Source organism: Ambystoma mexicanum, chromosome 5p (assembly GCF_040938575.1).
Source record: "Ambystoma mexicanum isolate Mex_15411 chromosome 5p, UKY_AmexF1_1, whole genome shotgun sequence".
NCBI lineage: Eukaryota > Metazoa > Chordata > Amphibia > Caudata > Ambystomatidae > Ambystoma > Ambystoma mexicanum.
Genome location: NC_090930.1, coordinates 860,014,258 through 860,034,684, shown reverse-complemented (window position 1 = coordinate 860,034,684; position 20,427 = coordinate 860,014,258). Strand labels below are relative to the sequence as shown.

The following is a 20,427-nucleotide window of genomic DNA, read 5'->3' as shown; positions in this document are numbered from 1 at the left end:
TGCACCCAAGACTCTACGTCCTGGCCACAACGACCACAGCATATCACACCCATTGTGGCTTGTAACTACACTACATATAAATGTGGTCTTGGGTGCATGGCCTTTGGCCATGTACCAAAGACTCTAGACACTCCCCACAACCATCTGATCGATAAGCAATACTACAGGTGTATCCATTGCTGTGACATGCTGTGGTGGTTGTGGCCAGGGCCTAGAGTCTTGGAAGTATGGCTTATGGCCTATGGCCTACGGCCATGCACCCAAGTCTCTAGGCCCTGGCCACAACCACCGCAGCATATTACACCCATGGTCGCTTATAAATCATTATCACACCCATAGAATGAAACATTATAACTGTAGAATATACTCAATTTGTACCCAGGACTCTAGGCCCTGCCCACACCTACCAGATACATAATCGATTGTATGGGTGTGATGTATGAATGTGATATGCTGCAGTGGTTGTGGGCAGGGTCTACACTCTTGGGTGTATGGCCTACAGCCTGCAGCCATGCACCCAAAAGTCTATGTCCTACCCACAACCACCGCACTATATAAAACCCATGTTGTCTTATAACTTCAGAGCTTATAATTTTGTTCTTGGGTGCATGGCCAACGGCCATGCACCTGAGACTCTAGGCCCTGGCCACAATCACTGCAGTATGTCACACCCATGGCAGCGTATAAATCAATAGCACACCCATAGAAAAAAAAATGTAACTACTGCATGTACTCAATTTCAATGTTCGCTAACACCACACGTGTCCTCAGAACAGTTTCAAGTTGCCTGCGCACAGCACGGACTGAAGTACTATCTTTATGAGACCCCTCATTTTCTGTACTTACAAACATCCTGAACAAGGCGGGCATAGGGAATACATCATTAACACCTACCGCCTGTACAAATACCGTTTTTTTACCCATCTCTTACTCTCGGAACCTCCCCAAGCACTCCAACACACCAAAACATTTTCCGAAATAGCATTTTGCCGCTGCGCTGTCAGCAGATCCAAGATGTTCGGCGCATCCAAATAATCTGATGCAGAACACGGCTCACTGCAGCCAATCGGCAGAGACGTTGCGTGTTCGCGGTCATGACGCCAGCCCCTTGGCCAATCGGTATCTTGTCCACGGATTGAACAGGGAAGTGTGACCGCGGAGCGGACATAGATATCACTAATTTTTTAGACATTCTTTTTGGTCGTTTTAAAGGAAACTACTGGACGGATTGTCACCAAATTAAAAGCACGCTTTTGGGACCACGCCCCTGCCGCAAATTTGGTGAAAATCCGTCCAGTGGTTTGGCCTGTAGGCGTGCGCAAAGTTTTTCCCCTATTCAGTCCATGGGGAAAAAAGACATTTTGGGACACCCCCCCACTATAATTTTTCCCGCCCTGGACCAAACATCACCAAACTTTGCAAAAGAATTCAGAGTGGCCCATATACTTTTTTTGCAAAGTTTGGCGAGGATTCGTCCAGGGGGATCAGAGTTATAAGCCACCCCAAAAGTGCTCTTCCAATGGAAACAGCAACTTAACCAAACTACACGGCCACTACTATATACATACATATATACATAGATACATAGATACATATATACATATATATATAGGATACATTACTCACCGTAATCGTATTTCTGATGCTTGTATCTGCTTAGATTCACATGCTGTGCATAGGTCGACATCTAGTGGAAGCTGCAGAGTATTACAGTTTGTTTTTCGAACTCGAAAATGGGAGTCGACACAGGGCGTGCCAGTAATATTATTCCTAGTGCGACGTCCACTGTACCCAAGATCCCTCACGCGTCTAGGATCCTCAGATTGTATTTTTTCTGACATGAGGTAGCATGAGGATTAGCGCGAGTACAGATAATCCAAGCAGATAGACAGAAAGGTAAGACTACAAGCAACCATGCGCCTTCTCTCAGAGGGGAGGAAGGGTGGGTCGCATGTGAATCTAAGCAGATACAAGCATCAGAAATACGATTACGGTGAGTAATGTATCCCTTCTGAGGCTTGTGGAATCTGCTTAGATCACATGCTGTGCATAGATTAGCGAGCAGTACCTGAAGGAGGTGGGATGTGAGAAGGGTCATGAGTGAATAAGTGTCTTAGAACCGCTTGTCCCACTCGTGTATCTGCCTTGGAATGGGTGTCAATGCAGTAATGCTGAGTAAAAGTGTGAATAGAGCTCCAAGTAGCTGCTTTGCAAATGGTGTCAAGGGGTACATTTGCAATGAAAGCCAGAGTGGCCCCAATGCCTCTAGTAGAGTGGGCTCAAGGCGTGAAAGCCAGAGTTCTTTCAGAGAGTGAGTAACACAGCTGCATACAGTTAATAATCCACTTCGAGATGGCACCTTTAGAGACGCGATCCCCCTGTCTGCCTGTAGCTACGGAGACAAACAGTTGATCTGTTTTTCTTAGCGGTCTGGTTTTATTTACATAGTAGAGGACCGCCCTACGCACATCTAGGGTGTGTAGTTTCACCTCAGCCGAGCTTTGCGGGTCCTGGAAGAAAGCCGGAAGCTCGATGGACTGGTTTACATGGAATTTTGATATAAATTTAGGTGAGAACCTAGGATGTGTGCGTAAAACCAGTTTGTCTTTATGGACAGTAAAGAAGGGATCCTGCACTGACAGAGCCTGAATTTCACTGACCCTTCTTATAGAAGTAATAGCTACTAAGAAGGCCGTTTTATAAGTCAGGTGTTTGAGACTGCTTTTATGCATGGGTTCGAAAGGGGAGCCCATGAGCTTGGCTAGCACCACATTAAGGTCCCACCCTGGTGGTGGGTTTGAAATAGGAGGGCGAAGTCTCTTTACTCCTTCCATGAAGGCTTTAACTACTGGTACTTTCCACCACAAAACTTTGCTATGGGAAGTGGTGTAAGCCGACAGGGCTGCCAGGTGTACTTTCAGTGAGTTAAAAACCAATCCTGCATCTAGCAGGTGGAGCATGTATGTAACAATAGTGGAAGGAGTGCAATCAACCGGGTTGATTTGTCTACTCTGGCACCAGATAACAAACCTCTTCCACTTGTCAAAGTAACAGTGCCTTGTGTTTGGTTTCCTAGATTCCTTTAGGATGTCCATACACCTCTGTGGCAAATTGAGATGTCCAAACTCTAGGACCTCAGGAGCCATGCTGCCAGGTTCATTGAGTTGGGTTGCTGGTGCACTGTTTGACCTTGGTGCTGGGACAGTAGGTTGTACCAGGCTGGAAGTTTGATGGGCTCGCACACCGCAATCCTGCGTAGGTGTGGGAACCACGGTTGTCTTGCCCACATGGGAGCAACTAGGACGAGCGCCATCGACTCTCTGTTCATCTTGTTCACCACTTTCCTGATGAGGAGTTGGTGGAAAAGGGTACGCAAACATCCCTGACCAGTTCATCCACAGGGCGTTCCCCTGGGAGTCTGGTTGGGGGAACCTGGATGCAAATCCTGGGCATTGTCTGTTTTCGCTTGTGGCGAATAAGTCTATAGTGGGGAAACCCCACTGAGAGAAGAGGTCTTCTACGACCTCTCTGTGTAGAACCCATTCGTGTTCCTCTGGGAGGGAGTCTCTGCTCAGAGCATCCGCAAGGGAATTGAGCTCCCCTGGAACATGTTGTGATGACAGGAAGATGTTCCGTCTGAGTGCCCATATCCAGATTTTCTGGGCAAGCTTGGACAGATTTGGCGAGCGAGTCCCTCCTTGCTTGTTCAGGTAGAACATGGCTGTTGTGCTGTCCGTCCGGATTTGCACTGACAGGTTTAGTAGGTGGTGCTCGAACGCCTGAAGCGCTCTGAATACTGCCAGAAGCTCTAGCAGGTTGATGTGGTTCTCGGCCACTGAGTGAGACCAGAGACCCTGAGCTGTGTGGTGGAGATGGTGAGCTCCCCACCCCGTCAGACATGCATCTGTAGTGACTACTGCCTGTACTTCGGGATCATAAAAGGGTTTCCCCTGTGCGAGATTCTCTCTTGTCCAACAGTGAAGGCTTTGTACCAGTGTTGGCGAAACGACCACTAGATCGTCCCACTGACCACTTGCCTGAGACCACTGTTTCGCCAACCATTCCTGCATGGGACGCATGCGCAGGCGCGCGTGGGGGACCAGGTAAATACATGACGCCATCATGCCCAGTAAACGCATTGCTTTGCGTACCGTTATTTGTTGACCGGACTGATAATGCGGAATTTGCAGTAGTATATTCCGAATTCTTTCTTCTGAAGGAAAGGTCAACCCCTCTTGAGTATCTAGGATAGCTCCTAGGAACTGTTTGGAGGTGCTTGGCACCAGGCTTGACTTTCTCGTTGATTGAGAAGCCTAACTCGTGGAGGAGGTCGATAGTCCTTTGAATGTTTGTCCTGCAAATTCCTGGGGTTTCCCCCGTTATGAGCCAGTCGTTCAGATAAGGGTACACCGGGATTGCCTCCCTGCGTAGGTGTGCAGCCGTCACCGCCAGTACCTTGGTGAATAACCTTGGTGCCGAAGCTATCCCGAAGGGCAGTACCTTGAATTGGTAGTGTCGACTGTCCACCTTGAAGCGCAAGTACTTTCTGTGCGCTGGGAACATGGAAATATGAAAATAAGCATCTTTCATATCCAAGGTTGCCATGTAATCCCCCTTTTTTAGGAGGGGGATTACCTCTTGTAGCGTGGTCATACGAAACTTTTGGGGCTTGACATACTTGTTGGCAGGCCGTAAATCCACTACTGGGCGCATTGTCAAATCTTTCTTTGGCACAAGGAAGTAAGTTGAATAAATACCCTTGTTTACCTGGTGTCCCGGGACGAGTTCTATCGCGTCCTTGTCTAGAAGAATGGCGATCTCCTCGAGGAGAATCTTCCGATGTTCTAAAGAGTGTACTCTTTGTTGTGGAGGATGGTTCCGGGGACACTGCAGTAGTTCTATACAATCTTCTGAGGATACTGTTGACAGCACCCATCTGTTTGATGTGATCCCTTCCCAAGCCTGGGTGAAGTTGGAAATGCGTCCCCCTACTGGGGTTGCGTGAGAAGGGACCCTGAACTGAGCGTCAATGCTTAGGTGGAGGCGTGCCGCCTCCCTTGCTGGGGCTGCCTCTGCCTTTACCACAACCTCTCCTATTACCCCTGCCATAACTTTGGGTAGACTGCTGGCGGTTGTTGTTCCACTGTGTACCCTGCCCCTGGGAATAGTTTGATCCTCTCTGGGAATTTTGGCCACGTGGGCGACGAAAATTACTATTCCCTCTCTGGTTAGGGGGTTTATTGGTTAACTGGCCAAGGGACTTGAGTGTTTCGTATTCGTCCTTGGCATTCTTCAGTGCGTCTTCGACCGCCTTACCAAACAGATCGGTTTCCACCGGTTTGTCCAACAATGCTGCCTGGGTTTCTGCCTTAAAACCAGACTGCCGTAACCACGCATGTCTTTTGATAACAGTGCCTTCTGCTATCAATCTGCCTGCGTTGTCCACGGCATCGATGGTTGCTTTCAAAAGGCAACCAGACACGGCTCTACCCTCTGCGGAAATCCGAGCTAACTGGCCCTTTAAAGGTTCAGGAGCAGAGACTATGAGTGCCGCGACTTCTTCCCACTGATGGCAGTTGTAGCTGGCCAACAGGGTGGTGGAGTTTGCAATCCTTGCTTGATAGGCGGACGTTGAGGCTACTTTCCTGCCGAAACCGTATAGTTTTTTGCTCTCCTTGTCGGGAGGAGCTTCGGACAATGACAAGGGTGTTCCAGCCCTCTTACGAGTGTTAGTGACAACTAGGGAGTCTGGCTTCAGATGTCCTCTTATATAGAGAGGGTCAGATTGGGCCGCCCTGAAAAGTTTTTCAACCCTGGGATTGACTGCTCTGGTGAGGTTCGGGTTCACCAGGGACGGATCTATTCTCCGTTGAATGGACTTAAGGATAGGGATGGTCTGGGCAACAGGCCTCCTTTCTCCCACTAACTCTTCTTCAAAGTCCCTCTCCTCCTGGACACCGTCGGTGTTAATGTGGAAATGTTCTGCTGCGCGTGCGAGAACCTCGTTTAGGAGGGGTTGGTTATCGACCGGGGAGTCGGTAACCGGGGCTTCGTTCTCTACCGGGGAATCTACTCTGTATGTTTCCGGGTCTTCCTCTTCCTGGTCCTCATCATCCCCATAGTAGCTCGTCCCAGTTTGCTCTTCTACCATACCAAATTCTTGGTCCTCACCAAAGGAAGCCTCTCCTTGATACAGTGAGTATGGTCTTGAGTATGGTTGTACCTCGAAGGGGTCTGACCTCATCGGAGTTTCAAACTGGGGCTTTTTACTCGGGGGGATAGGATCATTAGAGCCTGAGGGTGTCGCCCCTTGTGGATCATACGAGAGGAAATGTTCTGGATTTGTATCCTAAAAATCAGCCAAAGACGACATTCTTGACATGACCCTATCTATGTCTTCACTCGACCATTTTTTGGAACTGGGAATGACTCTCTCAGCAAGTCAATGGGATTTATCTTGAGTAGATTTGCTGGTTTTAGACATATCAGCAGACCTGGTTTTGTCTGTCTGTTTAGGGGGAGTGGTGTGTTTCACAGGTGTGGAAGAGTGCAAAGGCTGTTTCCTCTGCTGTTTTCCCCCCTCCCCGTGAGTGGAAAAATGTTTTCCCTGTCCTTTAGTGGCTCTGGAGGTTTTCGACGCCTGGCGACGAGGATAGGGGATGGGGTCCCTGTCCTTCGAGCGCGGGGCCTCGCTGATTTTCACTGCAGGCTCCGACTCCTGGAGCGCGGCCTGGGGGTGGAAGTCGTCTTAGTCTTCCGACGATCGAACTTCTGTTAGCCTAGGGAGCGAGGCACTCTTGGCAAGAGTGGATGATTGCCTGGAGTCATGCGGCGATCTTGATCGAGAGCGCCCAGAGGACACGTCAAGTCTCGGTTGGACTTAGTGTGTTTAGTGTGTGTAGTATGTGAAGCGCTTGTGTCGCCGGGGGTCTTCCCCATAGCCGCCCTGCCGGACGACCTTCCGAGGTCGCGGACCTGCGCTCGGCTGTCTTTCGACGCCGTAATGCCCTCGCCATCCGAAAGTACGGCGTTGCTGCCGTCGCCCTCCGCTGCCATGGCCGCCTGCCTGGCGTGGTGGGCCCAACGCTTCGTCGAACGGTCCTTAAGTGTCTTAGGTTTAAACCTACTACACGCTCTGCAGTTCGTTTCGGGGTGGTCCCTCGGCAAGCAGAGATTGCACGTGGCGTGCCTGTCGACCCAAGGGTATTTGCGATTGCACTTGGGGCAGAATTGAAAAGGGGTACCCACATACGCACCTTGAGGCAGCGGGCTGTTAAGTGTAGGAAATGTATAAGGTGTACCTATATACCATGAGTGTAGAGTATGTACAACCCCCCCACTCTCCCTACTTGCAGGGCCGAGACCAGAGGCCTTCCAAGGCCCGGGCCGAGGCCAGAGGCCTCGACGCCCATTTTCGAGTTTCGAAAAACAAACTGTAATACTCCGCAGCTTCCACTAGATGTCGGCCTATGCACAGCATGTGATCTAAGCAGATTCCACAAGCCTCAGAGATATATATATATATATACACACACACACACACATATATATATATATAGGATTTGACAAATGGCACTGGGCAAAGCGATCAACATATGTGCTGCTTTTGGGAAATTTTCCGAGGCCCAAATCCGTCGTGCAGCAGCCGACGGTCGATTTCTTCTCCAGCCGGCGTCGAGTGTCGAAGTGGGGAAGGATGTCAATAGATTATTATTTCAAATTTTTAGCAAAAGTATGGCTAAGGCCAGGGGACTCCGCAAAATGCCTCCGACCAGTATGGCGGAAAAAAACAATCTGAGAATCCTAGACGCGTGAGGGATCTTGGGTACAGTGGACGTCACACTAGGGATAGTAGTACTGGCACGCCCTGTGTCGACGCCCATTTTCGAGTTTCGAAAAACAAACTGTAATACTCCGCAGCTTCCACTAGATGTCGGCCTATGCACAGCATGTGATCTAAGCAGATTCCACAAGCCTCAGAGATATATATATATATATATATATACACACACACACATATATATATATAGGATTTGACAAATGGCACTGGGCAAAGCGATCAACATATGTGCTGCTTTTGGGAAATTATTAAATGAGGAAGCATGAAACCAATTGTTTAAAAACAGCAAGTGGTCCCATATTAGCAAGTATTCTATATCTGCCAATTTCTTGAAAGGTTTCAACGTTTTCACGAAACATTTGAATGTAAATTTGTCATGACCCAAACAAAATAAACCTGCTCACCTTTCGCTAGTTAGATGAGCCATATATAATTTATAGATTTTAATAGTTTAGCACATCCATAATATTTTTAGACATGTCAGCAAGCAGTATCCATGTATATTTAAATAAAAAAAATATTTAGTAGTCCAGAATTGTGGTTTAACATTTTGGAATCTTACGATGGAAAGAGAGCATACTAACCTAGTCCAAAGTTGGAATTAACATGCGATTTATGTTGTGAAGTGGTCTGCACTCCTTGGGGGGTGTTGTTTCTGCTATCATCCATGCCTAGTACAAAGTCCTTTCTTGGAACTTTTGCAGGCATAATATCATCACTCACACCCATTTGTTTCTGTCGTCGCCGCTTTTTACTCCATAGTTCATGACAATCCTGCCACAGGGGAAGGCTGAAAAAGCAGAACAAATGTTTTCATCTCAATAGATTAATGACATTGGGGCATTATGTTTGGCATCAGCCCCTTCCCACTAACCCCTTCACAAAGCAGGTTTTAACTAAATTAGTTGCCACCACCCCACACCAAGATGAGTAAATGTCAACGTGAATACATCAGACAAAGGAAAACTGAAGTTATTCACCGTAGTGACTAGAGTACTCAATCCATAGTCCCCTTTCCTTCATCCTCGTGGACGTCGCCAAACATGGCAGCGAAAAATTGAGCCTTCCCTTTAAATTTAGAACAGTGCATAGGTAGAAACGGGATGTGGGGGAAGCAGCCTCAGGCATGGGAACACTCCGTCCTCCGGTGCCTCAACTCAGTCCCCTTTTACCACATCGGATGCTTAGATACCCGACTACACTCATTACATTTTAGCCCCTGGCATACAAGCGAGGGAAGGTGGGTTGGATGTATGGAGACAAGGGGACTACGAGTACTCTAGTCACTATGGAGAGTAACTCATTACTCATACGTCCTGTCCCCTTTCCTCCATCCTTGTGGGGATTACATCATACTAGACCATAGGGTCAAGCCAGGACAACCTGCCTCATATCTAGGACGAAGCTAAAACGTTCTTCAGAACCAACTCTGCATCGCGCCTGGAGCTGGTATCCAGGGAATAGTGTTTACAGAAGGCCGACTGAGTGGCCCAAATAGCTGCCTTGTTGATGTCATCCCAAGAAGGATGTCTCTAAAACACAAGGGCTGTGGTTTTAGCTCTGACTGATTGGGTATGGATCCCCTGAGGGGCTGATTTGCCCATGGCGGTGTAGGCCCCTGAAATGGCCTGAACCATCCAACGGGCGATGGAAGTCTTGGAAACCTGAGAGCCAGGGGAGGAACCCCCAAAAGTGACAATGCCTCAGAATTCCTGAAGGATTTCTTCCAAGAGTGTTAAAATTGGAGGAACCTGTTGAGGTCCAAGGAATGAAGGCCCTTCTCTACCTCAGATTGCGGGTTCGGGAAAAACATGGGCAGGCAGATCTCTTGATTCAGATGAAAACGAGAGACCACCTTGGTCAAGAAATTTGGCTGAGTGAGCAAGATGACCTGGTCGCTGTGAAACGTGGTGAAGGGCTCACACAAAGACAACGCCAGCAGCTCACTGATCCTGCGTGCAGAGGCGAGAGCTACCAGTATCACAGTCTTCAGTGTTACCAGCCGAAGGTCCACAGAGGCCATCGGCTCGAAGGATTTGCACTGCAAAGCTGCCAGAACCACATTGAGGTCCCAAACCCGGATGCAGCCTATGCACCAGTGGAATAAGCCTAGACAACCCCATGAGGAGGGCCCTTAACCACCAAGTTGGCCACCGAAAACACATTCTCAGGGGAATTCTTGTATGCCCCGATGGGCGCCAGATAAGTGCCGAATGGCCCAGGTGTGCGGAAAAAGCCAGTACGACATCCAGAGGACAGGTGACAGGATGCAGACCATTGCCACAAGCACAATGCAGAACCTAGTCCATTTACTCTGATACTGGGCCAAAGTAGAGGGCCTCCTGGCCTGTTGAATGATGTCCCAATCGTCATCTGAAAATTGCTCATGCTGAAGCCTTAGCTGGTCAGGAACCAGGCCGCCAAAGCCGCCAGTCTGGCCGGGTCCGGCTGTTCCACTACCGCGCCATGCTGTGTCAGGAACCCTCTGCTGGGGACCGGAAGGTGGAAAGGACCCAGGAGCACAACTATAGCAGATGTGAAAACCAGGCTCTCGAAGGCCAGTGTGGGGTGCAATCAGGATGATGCTGCAGCCCACCAAGGCACAGAACTTTCGGAGGGACAGCTGAAGCAGAGGGGGAAGCGGGAATGCATAACACCTGCAGCCATTACAACAGATCTGGAAGGCGTCTCAAAAATGACCACCCTCCCACCCCCCTGCCCTGCCGACAAAGCAAACTAGGGGCACATGGAATTCAGAGGGGATGCAAACAAGTTCAGGTTTGCGAGCCCCAAGCGCTGGAACAGGGGCAACAAGGAGTCTGTGTGCAACTCCCACTCGTAGGTGTTGAATTCTAAGCAGCTCAGCTGGTCGGCTTCTGCATTGCTGTCCCCCGGGAGGTGGACAGTTGAAATCCAGAACCCCACCATCAGGGCCCATTCCCAGATCAATACCGCCTCAATGCAAAGGAGGGGGCAGGAGGTGGGAGGGAAGGTAGAACGTGTGCCACCCAGCTTGTTCAGGTAAAACATTGTAGAATTGTCAGTCCTGACTAGAACACACCTGTCCTTCATAAGGGGCAGAAATGCATTGAGGGCCAGGCCCACTGCCCAGAGCTCAAGCAGATTGATATGTAGGAGGGCTTCCGCCTTGGACCATGCGCCATGAATCGCGTTAGCCCTCCAGAGTAGTCCCCTAGCCTGAAAGAGGAGCCCGTCACCACCAGGGTGGGGTCAAACTGAGACATTCCAGTCCATCAGCCACCAGTAAAGATCGTACAGAAGGAGCGGGGTATTGGGATCCTGTCCGACAGACCCTGTCTCCTGATCACAATTGGCCACCAGGTGGAGCTGGAGGCACCTCATTTTGAGGAGAGCATGGTGCATTGTGAGCACGCAGGAGGCAGTCAGCCCCAGAAGGTGCTGGAACCACCATGCAGAGGTGGTTGAGTTGGTCAGAAAGTGCCCTATCACGTCATGAAGGGAGAGGAGCCTCTGCGGCATGGGGAACACCCACTGAACGGCCGTGTCACAACGCTCCCCTTGGATGACCAGATCCTGAGAGGGTCACACCTGCAACTTTCTCTGGTTGAGGGAGAACCCCAGCTGATGTAGAATATAGAACAAGTTACTTACCTGTAACTGTTCACCAGCATGGGTCTGGCATGGATTCACATGCTCATGAATATTCCCATTCGTCAGGCTGGGAATCCTCGGTAAAGAAAAAATCAGTATAGTTTCTGATCTGTCTATTAGTAGTAACCAATCAATGATCTCTGGGTCATACTGCCCCCAGCCAATGACTGCCCTCTCCCTAAGCCCCGCCTCTGGCAGCCATCCTCAGATTTGGTAGCACGCCAAGTGGCAGTATGACCAAGTGAAGAGCCGCAGAGGGGTAGGTGGGAGGGTTCGCATGTGAATCCATGCCAGACCCATGCTGGAGAACAACAGTTACCGGTAAGTAACTTGTTCCTTCTCCAGCATGGGGTCTGGCATGGATTGACATGCTCATAAATGAAAGAATACATAGCGGTATACACATGCACAACCACGGGAGGTGGCAACAGGCTCAACATTAAGCAATACAACAACTCAACATTAAGCATCTCTTACCTCCTCACCAAGCTCACCTTAAGCGAACAGGTTGCGCAGCACTGCTTGGCCGACCCTGGACTCCTCCCTGGAGCCCCGATCGCCGCAATAGAATCTTGTGAAGGTGTGCGTCGACCTCCACGTAGCAGCCCTGCAGATGTCCAGCAGGGGCAAACCAGACAGGAACGACTTGGTAGCAGCGATCGCTCTGGTCGAATGGGCTCTCGGACGGCCGGGCAGCGGTCAGTTTGCCAACCGGTGACAATGCATGATGCAGCCGGAGAGCCATCTGGAAATGGAAGTCTTCGAGAGAGCCTTCCCTTGATTCACAGACCCAAAGTTCACGAATAGCTGTGACGTCTTCCGGAAACTCTTTGTGCGGTCCACGTAGAACTTCAGCGCTCTAGCTACATCCAGCGAGTGCAAAGTCCTCTCGGCCGGTGTCGAAGGCGACGGGAAGAAAACTGGTAACACCAAGGGCTCGTTGAGGTGGAAGTCCGACAGCACCTTGGGCATGAAGGAGGGGTGCGCCCTAAGCACTACCCTTGTGTCATGAAAAGTCAAGTATGGAGGCTTGCAAGATAGGGCATGAATCTCTCCCACTCGTCGTGCAGAGGTGATGGCCACGAGGAACGCCGTCTACCATGAAAGGAACTTCAAGGGCGCTGAATGCATAGGCTCGAATGGGGCTCCCATGAGCCTGGTCAGCACCACATTAAGTTCCCACACCGGGGCTGGAGCCTTCACCGGCGGTAATGATCGGAATAGTCCCTTCATAAATTCCTTTACCAGGCGATGAGACCACAAGGACGCCGGTCCCGTAGTCCTGGTATACCGGGAGATGGCAGCCAGATGTATTTTTATGGAGGCGTGAGCCAGTTCAGCTTTGGCCAGCGACAGTAAGTATGGCAGCACTTGAGGGGCTGTAATCCGCAGAGGGTTAATCTGTGCACGGCACCAGACAGAGAACTTCTTCCATTTATGACCGTAACAATTGAGAGTTGAGGACGCCCTGGCCTTTGCAAGAACCTCTCTGCAATGAGCCGGGATATCGTACCCTCCAAACTCTAGCGCTGCAGGAGCCAGGCCTGCAAGTTCAGCGACTGTGGGTCGTGGTGTAGAATGGCGCCTCCTTCTCTGGAGAGAAGATCCGCATCCGCCGGCAGCCTGACTGGCGGTGCGTTGACAAGTCCAGAAGGTCCGGGAACCAGACCTGCCTCGGCCACGCCGTGTGACGAGGATCATCCTGCACCTGGACTTCTTGAGCTGGCTGATGAGGCGGAGCGGCAATGGAGGGAACGCGTATAGAAACAGGGAAAGAGAAAGCACTGCCCATGCTCCTCGGCTGTGGGAACCTGCTGGCGAACCTCTGGCACTTGGAGTTCGTCGCCGTCGGGAACAGGTCGATCTGGGGTTTGCCCCATCGTTGGAAGAGTCGATCCACTTGATCCTGGCCGAGTTCCCACTCGTGGCACAAGCGCAGCTCCCTGCTGAGTGAGTCGGCGATGGTGTTTTTTATTCCTGCCAGGTGGAAGGGAACCAGAAACATCCCCTGGGCGACGGCCCAGTGCCACAGATCCTGGGCCTCCTTGGATAGGGCTGGGGATCTGGTGCCTCCCTGCTTCCATATGTAGAACATTGTGGTGGTGTTGTCGGTGAAGATCCTCACCACTTTGTCCTTGAGGGACGGGAGGAACGACTTGAGCGCCCAGAACACTTCATGGAGCTCCAAGATGTTGATGTGAAGAGACCTCTCCTCCGGGAGCCAAAGGCCTTTTGCGTGGAGATCTCCGGTGTGGGCCCCCCCCAACCCTCCAGAGAGGCGTCCGTAGTCACCGTCTCCGGAAACGCCGGGGTTTGAAAGTCCGTGCCCCTCGTGAGGTGAGCCCGGGTGCCCCACCATAGGATCACCCGACGGAACTCCTCGTCGAGGGGGATCCTGTCCTCAATGTCCTCAAAGCAGCCACCCGCCTGAAACCAGTGGGCGTCGAGGAACTCCTGTAGCAGACGCATCAGAAGTCTGCAAAGGGGTACAAGGTAGATGCACGAGGACATCATCCCGAGAAGGGACTTGATGGACCTCACCCTGGCCACGTCCGTGGCTAACTGTCGCCGTACCTTGCCCTGGATGGTTTTGGTCCTCGCCTCTGAAGGGGAGGCCAATTGCTCCACTGTATCGAGCTTCGTCCCCAAAAACAGTGCTACTTGCGACGGAACCAGGTGGGATTTGGGGTAGTTGATGGAGAACCCCAGCTGCATGAGCAACCGGACGGTCCTCGCCGTATGATCGATGGAGAGTTCCCTTGACCTTGCCCGGATTAGCCAGTCGTCCAGGTAGGGGTAGACGTGGATCCCCTGCAGGCGCAGCCGCGCTGCCACTGGTGAAAACCCTGGGTGCCGACTTTAATCCGAACGGTAGGGCTCTGAATTGGTAGTGGTGTCCTTGAACCATGAACCTGAGGAACTTCCTGTGCTTTTTTAGAATGGGGATGTGGAAGTAAGCATCCTCCAGGTCCAGCGACGATGGGAAGTCTCCTTCCTTCAGCTGTCCCAGTACGTGCTGGAGGGTGACCATCCTGAATTTCTGCGCCTTGATGTATTTGTTTAACCGATGCAGGTCTAGGATGGGGCGCCAACCGCCTGTCTTCTTTCTGACGAGGAAGTACCTTGAGTATACTCCGGAGCCTCCTGGGGACGAGCTCTTGAGGGACGTGATTCTCCTTCCTGGCCACGGGAGGAATGCGAGGGCACTTCTTTAGGAATTCCAGCGAGTGCCCGTTGGCCAGGGTGTCCAACACCCAACGATCGGTGGAGATGGACTCCCATACCCTGACGAACTTCGTCAGTCGGCCTCCCACTGGGGTGCTTCGGTGGGCGCCCGACCACCCGGCCGGGTCAGTCTTGCTTGGAAGCGGCCTTGCCGCCTTGGCCTCCTTGGCAACGACAGCGGCAGGAACCCCCTTGCTTGCCGCGACCTAGGTAAGCCTCCTGGGAAGGGGAGCGGGCCGCATGGCGGTAGGTGGAGGAGCCACAGCTGGATCCTTTGGAGGCACCCTGTCTGCCTCCAGAGCTCCGAAAGGGCCGTCGCTGCAGAAGCACCCCAAGGGCCCGGGCCGTCTCCGAGTCGGTCTTGATGGCCTGTAGAGACTCATCCACCGCCTTACCAAAGAGGTTGTTGCCGTCGAACGGCATGTCCAACACTCTGGTCTGGACGTCCTGGCCAACGTCTGTCGCCTTGGCAAACGTCTGTCGCCTTGAGCCATCCTTGTCGTCGGAGGCAAACTCCGTTGCTCATTAGGCAAAATCCGGTATCGGCAATGTCCGTTGCCACCGTAATGGCGTGATCCAACGCCACCTCTCCCACCTGCAGAATTTCTAGGGCCTCCGCCCTTTTGTCATCAGGCAGGAAATCTAGCAGGGGAGCTATCTTGAACCAGAGCTCCCTGTCGTAGCGGGCCACGATCGCTAAGGCATTGGCCGCCTTAATCGTTGTCGCCGCCGACGAGATGACTCGTCGTCCCATAGAGTCCAACTTCTTACCCTCGCTGTCCGGCAGGGAAGTGGAAGTTGAAGCCGCCACGCCCGCTGCCTTCTTTTTAGCCGCTGCCGAGACGACCGAGTCGGGCATGGGCTGGGCCATGAGGCACAAGGGGGCGGTATCGGGGACTCGGTACTTCTTCTCGTACCCTTCCCTCTTGGCGGGTGTCGTGGCAGGGTTCTTGAGGACAGCAAGCCCCTCGTCACAGATGTCGAGTAAAGGCACTGCAAAGACCGTCTTCCTCTTAGCCTCTCGTCGTTGGTACAGAAACCCCTCCTTTTTCTGTTCTTCAAGGCAGAGCTGGAAGAGCTCAGATGCCCTGGTTATCATGGCGTGGAAAGAGCCAACCTCGTCGGCTGGGTTCGCCCGCGAGGAGGGTGACGACGGGATGTCTGCTGTGTAATCGCTGCCGTCATCGTCCGTCGCCGTATCAGTCGTCGTATCTTCTCCCGGCGAGGGGGATGAGGGGTCCACCGGCCTCGCAGGCACGAAGGGCGGAGAGGGGTGGACTCTCCTCCGCTTGTTCGGAGGGTTTCCTGACGGGCCTGGTTCTGGATCCTCCGTCGGGGTCCGTGGTAATCTCGTCCTTCTCTCGGTACATAAGGATTGATTGCCAACAAAATAGCCGCCGAGCTATCCTGGGGCTCAGGCAATGGCTGCGACGGACGGGATGGCTGCTCCACTGGGCCCTGTTTGTCGTCCTCGTCGTTATCTTCGTTCACATCAGCAGGGACCGTCCCCTGGGATCGAACCTTCTCGAACCTCTCGTTGAGGTGTATGAACCTCTCATTGAGGCCTATGGACCTTTCATTGAGGCCCCTCTCGGTCTCCACCAGTTCCTCCTCACAGGCTGATTCCGAGTCTGTAATGGCCAGCACCCCCCCTCTTTTTCAGCCGGGGGCATCACGGGGGTTTTAGCGATGGGCTGGAAAGAGGATTCCCTCCGCTGCAGCAGGGATACTATGGGCCCAGAGGCCGTTTCCATTGGCGTAGTCTCAGCCGGCTCCGCCAGGGTCGCAGAGACCGCTTCGGTAGAGGCCTTAGCCTGGTGGATCAAGGCCCTCACTACCTTATGTGCGTCCTGGGCCTTTGCCTTGGGGGGAGGGTCAACGCCTCGCTCCCCCTTCGAGATCGACCGGGTCCGCTCCAGCGGCCTACCCGGGTTCTCGGACTTCCTCTTCCCCGAACCAGAGCGCTGGCTCGTGGTCAAACGTGCCAGGGAAGTAGCGCCCTGTTTGGCAACCGAGCCGAACTTTCAGCACTCCCGGAGCCGCAGTGCTTGGCCTTCTGTTGGGCCCCCGTCGCCGGGGCGCCCTCAAAGGACTTAGAAGCCTGCCCAGACTTCTTCTTCGCCTTCTCACTTGCTGTGCCCTTCTCCAGCCAGGTGGCGAGGCGGGAACGACGATCTTGTTTGGTCCTTTCCGAAAGGTTCTTGCAGAACGCACAGTCTTTCTCCACGTGCGTCTTGTCCCCATGGAGGCAGTAGAGACATTGCAAATGCTCGTCCTCCTTGAAAACGTTATATAATCCGCATCCAGGGCAGTTCCTGAACAGCTTGGATCCGGGCGTCGAGCTCCCTTTGCCCTGGGCCATGTCTGTTGAGGTAGGCCGCAGATCTTCCAGAATCCTCCAAGAAGTGTAAATTAGACGAAAACTTCACCCTTGAGGGGCGTAGAAGAATTCCAAAACGGATCCCCCGTTATCGGAAGTAGAAACGGTGGAGCTTGAGGCTCAATTAAATAGAAAAAATGAGAAATTCTCCTGAAAACCGTGAAATCGCAGTAAAAAACTCGAGAGCAAAACACAAGGACTCCCAACACTTGAGCGTGTGGTAAAAATCTGAGGATGGCTGCCAGAGGCTGGGCTTAGGGAGAGGGCAGTAATTGGCTGGGGGCAGTATAACCCAGAGATCAGTGATTGGTTACTACTAAGAAAGACAGATCAGAAACGAAACTGATACTGATTTTTTCTTTACCGAGGATTCCCAGCCTGACGACAGGGAATATTCATGAGCATGTGAATCCATGCCAGACCCCATGCTGGAGAACTGCTAATCTCTGGCAGGAGTGTATGACCCTCCGCCCCCCGCTCTCACCAGCCTGTCTTCCAGACAGGTGTATAGGTGATGGCCCTCCAAAGCAAAGGAGACCTGCCACTTCGTTCATCAACCTTGTGAAGAAGTGAGGGGCCGAGTTCAGGCCAAAAGGCAGCACCTTGAACTGGAAATGGTAAATAGTGAGCCACAGGAACTTCCAATGTGGCTGGTAGATGGGCACATGTAGGTACACATCCTTTAGGTCTAGGGAACACATCCAGTCCCCTGCACACAGACTCTGCTACGTGCGAGGGAGTAATCGTCTTGAAGTGCTCTAGCAGTAAAAAGATCAAGAAATGACTGGTCCAGAAAAACCCTGAGGCCATCCTGGTTGTTCTAGGGTACCACAAAAATCATGCAGTAGAAACCGGACCCCCAGTCTGATTGAGGAACTGGTTCCACCGCCTGCATCTTCAAGAGAGAAAGGACCTCTCATAAAAATAAAAAAACAGGAACCCAATCGGACAAAGGGGAAGAGAGGATGGTAGAGGAAAACTGAATCATGTGGAGACTTTGGATAGGATCCAAGGACTCTTGAAGAGAAGCTTTCTGCTGTCCTGAAGCAGAGCCAGTTGGCCCCCCACTGAAGACCCTGGCGTCACTTTCTTGGCGTCAGAGGCAGAGAAGAGGGGTGGAGAAACCAGCGCAAAGTTCTCTGCTGCTTCCTCCCATTATAGCTGGGCGACCCGTCAGGCCTCCGCGTACCACGGTCCTGGAACCCCTTGAATCTGGTCAAAGTGCAGGGTTTCAATTCCGTGCTGATCTGAGGCCAAGGGCAGGATTACTGGCCTGGCTTTGTCAGGATGGCCAAGGACTTGGCGGTTTGAGTGGAGTTTTTTTTGGTCAACTTGTCATCGGTTGACGAATGAAAGAGGTCCACAACCTATAAGGGAAGATCGAGGATCCGCTCTTGTACATCAGATGAAAACTTGGTGGCATGCATCCACGCCGTCCTTCTCATCTCGACACCAAGACACTGCACTCCGCTAGCTGCATCGATGTGGGAGACCCAAGACTCCATAAGGTCCTGCGCAAATGGCCCAGGCATCCGCCAGACCCGCCTTGAAGGAGGCTACTCCCCGAGCTCCCGCCACAGCTTCTGATTAGCCACGGTTAAAAGGGCATCAGCGTTGGATTGCAGCAGATGCAGTCCTGAAATGGCATAACAGTTTGCCCAAAGACTTAAAGACCTCCTTAGAAAGACAACTGGCGGTGGCTCCTGTGGAGGAAGATGAAGACAATGGTTTAGAATACAGTGAGGCTGCAGCCACCACTGAAGCATGCTGCTGCGGTGGGAGACCAGGAGGATTAGCTCCCTGTCTATCAGCCTGAACCTGTTGCACAACTTCTTGTTCATCTCGGCTTTGGCCCTGGGGTTCTCCCAGACCTTTCTCACCACCTGCAGGACCTTCTGAAGAGGGATGCCGGACCAGTTTGTGGTGCGTTTGCCCAAGACCTCTGCTAGCACTCCTGACTCATGGGGGGGGCCTCTTCGGGCAGAGGGACCCCCAAGAACTCTGCCAGGCCCTGAAGGCGGTCATGAAAGGCCTTAACAGATGGAGGATTGTTCGTGGGTGGCTGCATCACCACCCCCCCCACTTTTTTTTTTTTACAGACCAAGGGGAGTCCAGACCCTGGGACACAGGGGCGAGCAGGGTCCATCCTAGGTCCGGAGCCGAAGACCGACCCAAAAGGCACTTGAGGGAAGACACGCTGGTGGTACAGGAGGAGGTAGAGGGGTGTGAACAACGGGTAGGGCCTGGACCGGAGGAGGGACTGGCACTGGCAGTGCTGGAGGAACAAGCAGAGGGCCCAGAGGAGGCACCACCCGAGGGATCACCTTCACTTAATCCTTCAGGAGCCCAGTCATCTGAGGGGAACACAGGAGTAAGAAGTGCTCGGAGAAGCGGTCTTCACTAGTCACCGGATCCCTGGGCCGAAGAGAACAAACTCGATTGCCCTTCTGAGGACAGCCCGGTAGGGCCCATAGCCCCTCAGAGTGGGGCTGGTAGTCTTAGAGGCCTCGGGCCCGCCAGAACCTGAATCCAAGGAACCCTTGCCTGTGGGAACCCCTGGGAAGGAGTCGACACACTGAGGAGCCATGATGAACAGAGGGCCTAATTTGTCTTGACAAGAGGTCCTGAAGGCAAAGTCCTTAAGGTGCGCCAGAGGAGAAGTGTGGAAAATCTCCTGCCAACGCAACAGCCGATTCTTCAATGCTCCGTGACCGAGAGCACTGCAGGCCGCGCATGCGTCCCAGCGGTGGTCATGCCCCAGTCACTCAAGACAGAGTGCATGAGGGGCCGAGGCTAGGAATGAGCGGTCGCATGAAGCACATCTCGTGAATCCTCTTGCAGCCGACATGCACCGTGGAGGCGAGGAACCGAAGCGAGGTTAAATAAAATATAAAGAAAGAAGGGGAGCAAGCAGAAAGCTAAAAAGAAATCTCTGCACTGTCAGGTCTGTCACCGGAGGGCAGGTGTTTCCATGCCCCCAGGCGCTGTACCAAATTAAAAGGGAAAGCTCAATTTTTTGTTGCTAAAGGTTCCAGTACCGTCCCCATGTTGAGGGACACCCACAAGGATGGAGGAAAGGGGACGGGATGTACGAGTATTTGCAGGACATCGGACCTGCATAAGTTGTTTATGGCACCCCAAGGCTAAGTGCATTCCGTTAATAGTTATTTCATTTCGCACTATGTTATGTATAGCTCTCTCACCCACATCCTCCTTGTATGGCCCGTGCAGTCCGAATGGACTAGGATAACATGGGGCAGAGAGGGCCTCAGGGGACAACAAAGCAAAGAGTGAACACTGCCCTCACTGCCCCCTGAAAACAGACATCCTCCTGGTTTATCTCCTGTGT

General features: G+C 52.3%; 1 protein-coding gene across 3 annotated transcripts in view; it reads right to left on the bottom strand.

Moving 5' to 3' along the window:
- Positions 1 to 20,427, bottom strand: part of CDK13 (cyclin dependent kinase 13) — a 1,667,419-nt gene that overhangs the window by 409,816 nt on the left and 1,237,176 nt on the right. For all 3 annotated transcript variants that reach the window (XM_069613294.1, XM_069613292.1, XM_069613293.1), the window contains exon 14: positions 8,425 to 8,630. In XM_069613294.1, the coding sequence (XP_069469395.1) occupies positions 8,425 to 8,630 (206 nt within the window). The remainder of the gene's footprint in view (positions 1 to 8,424; positions 8,631 to 20,427) is intronic.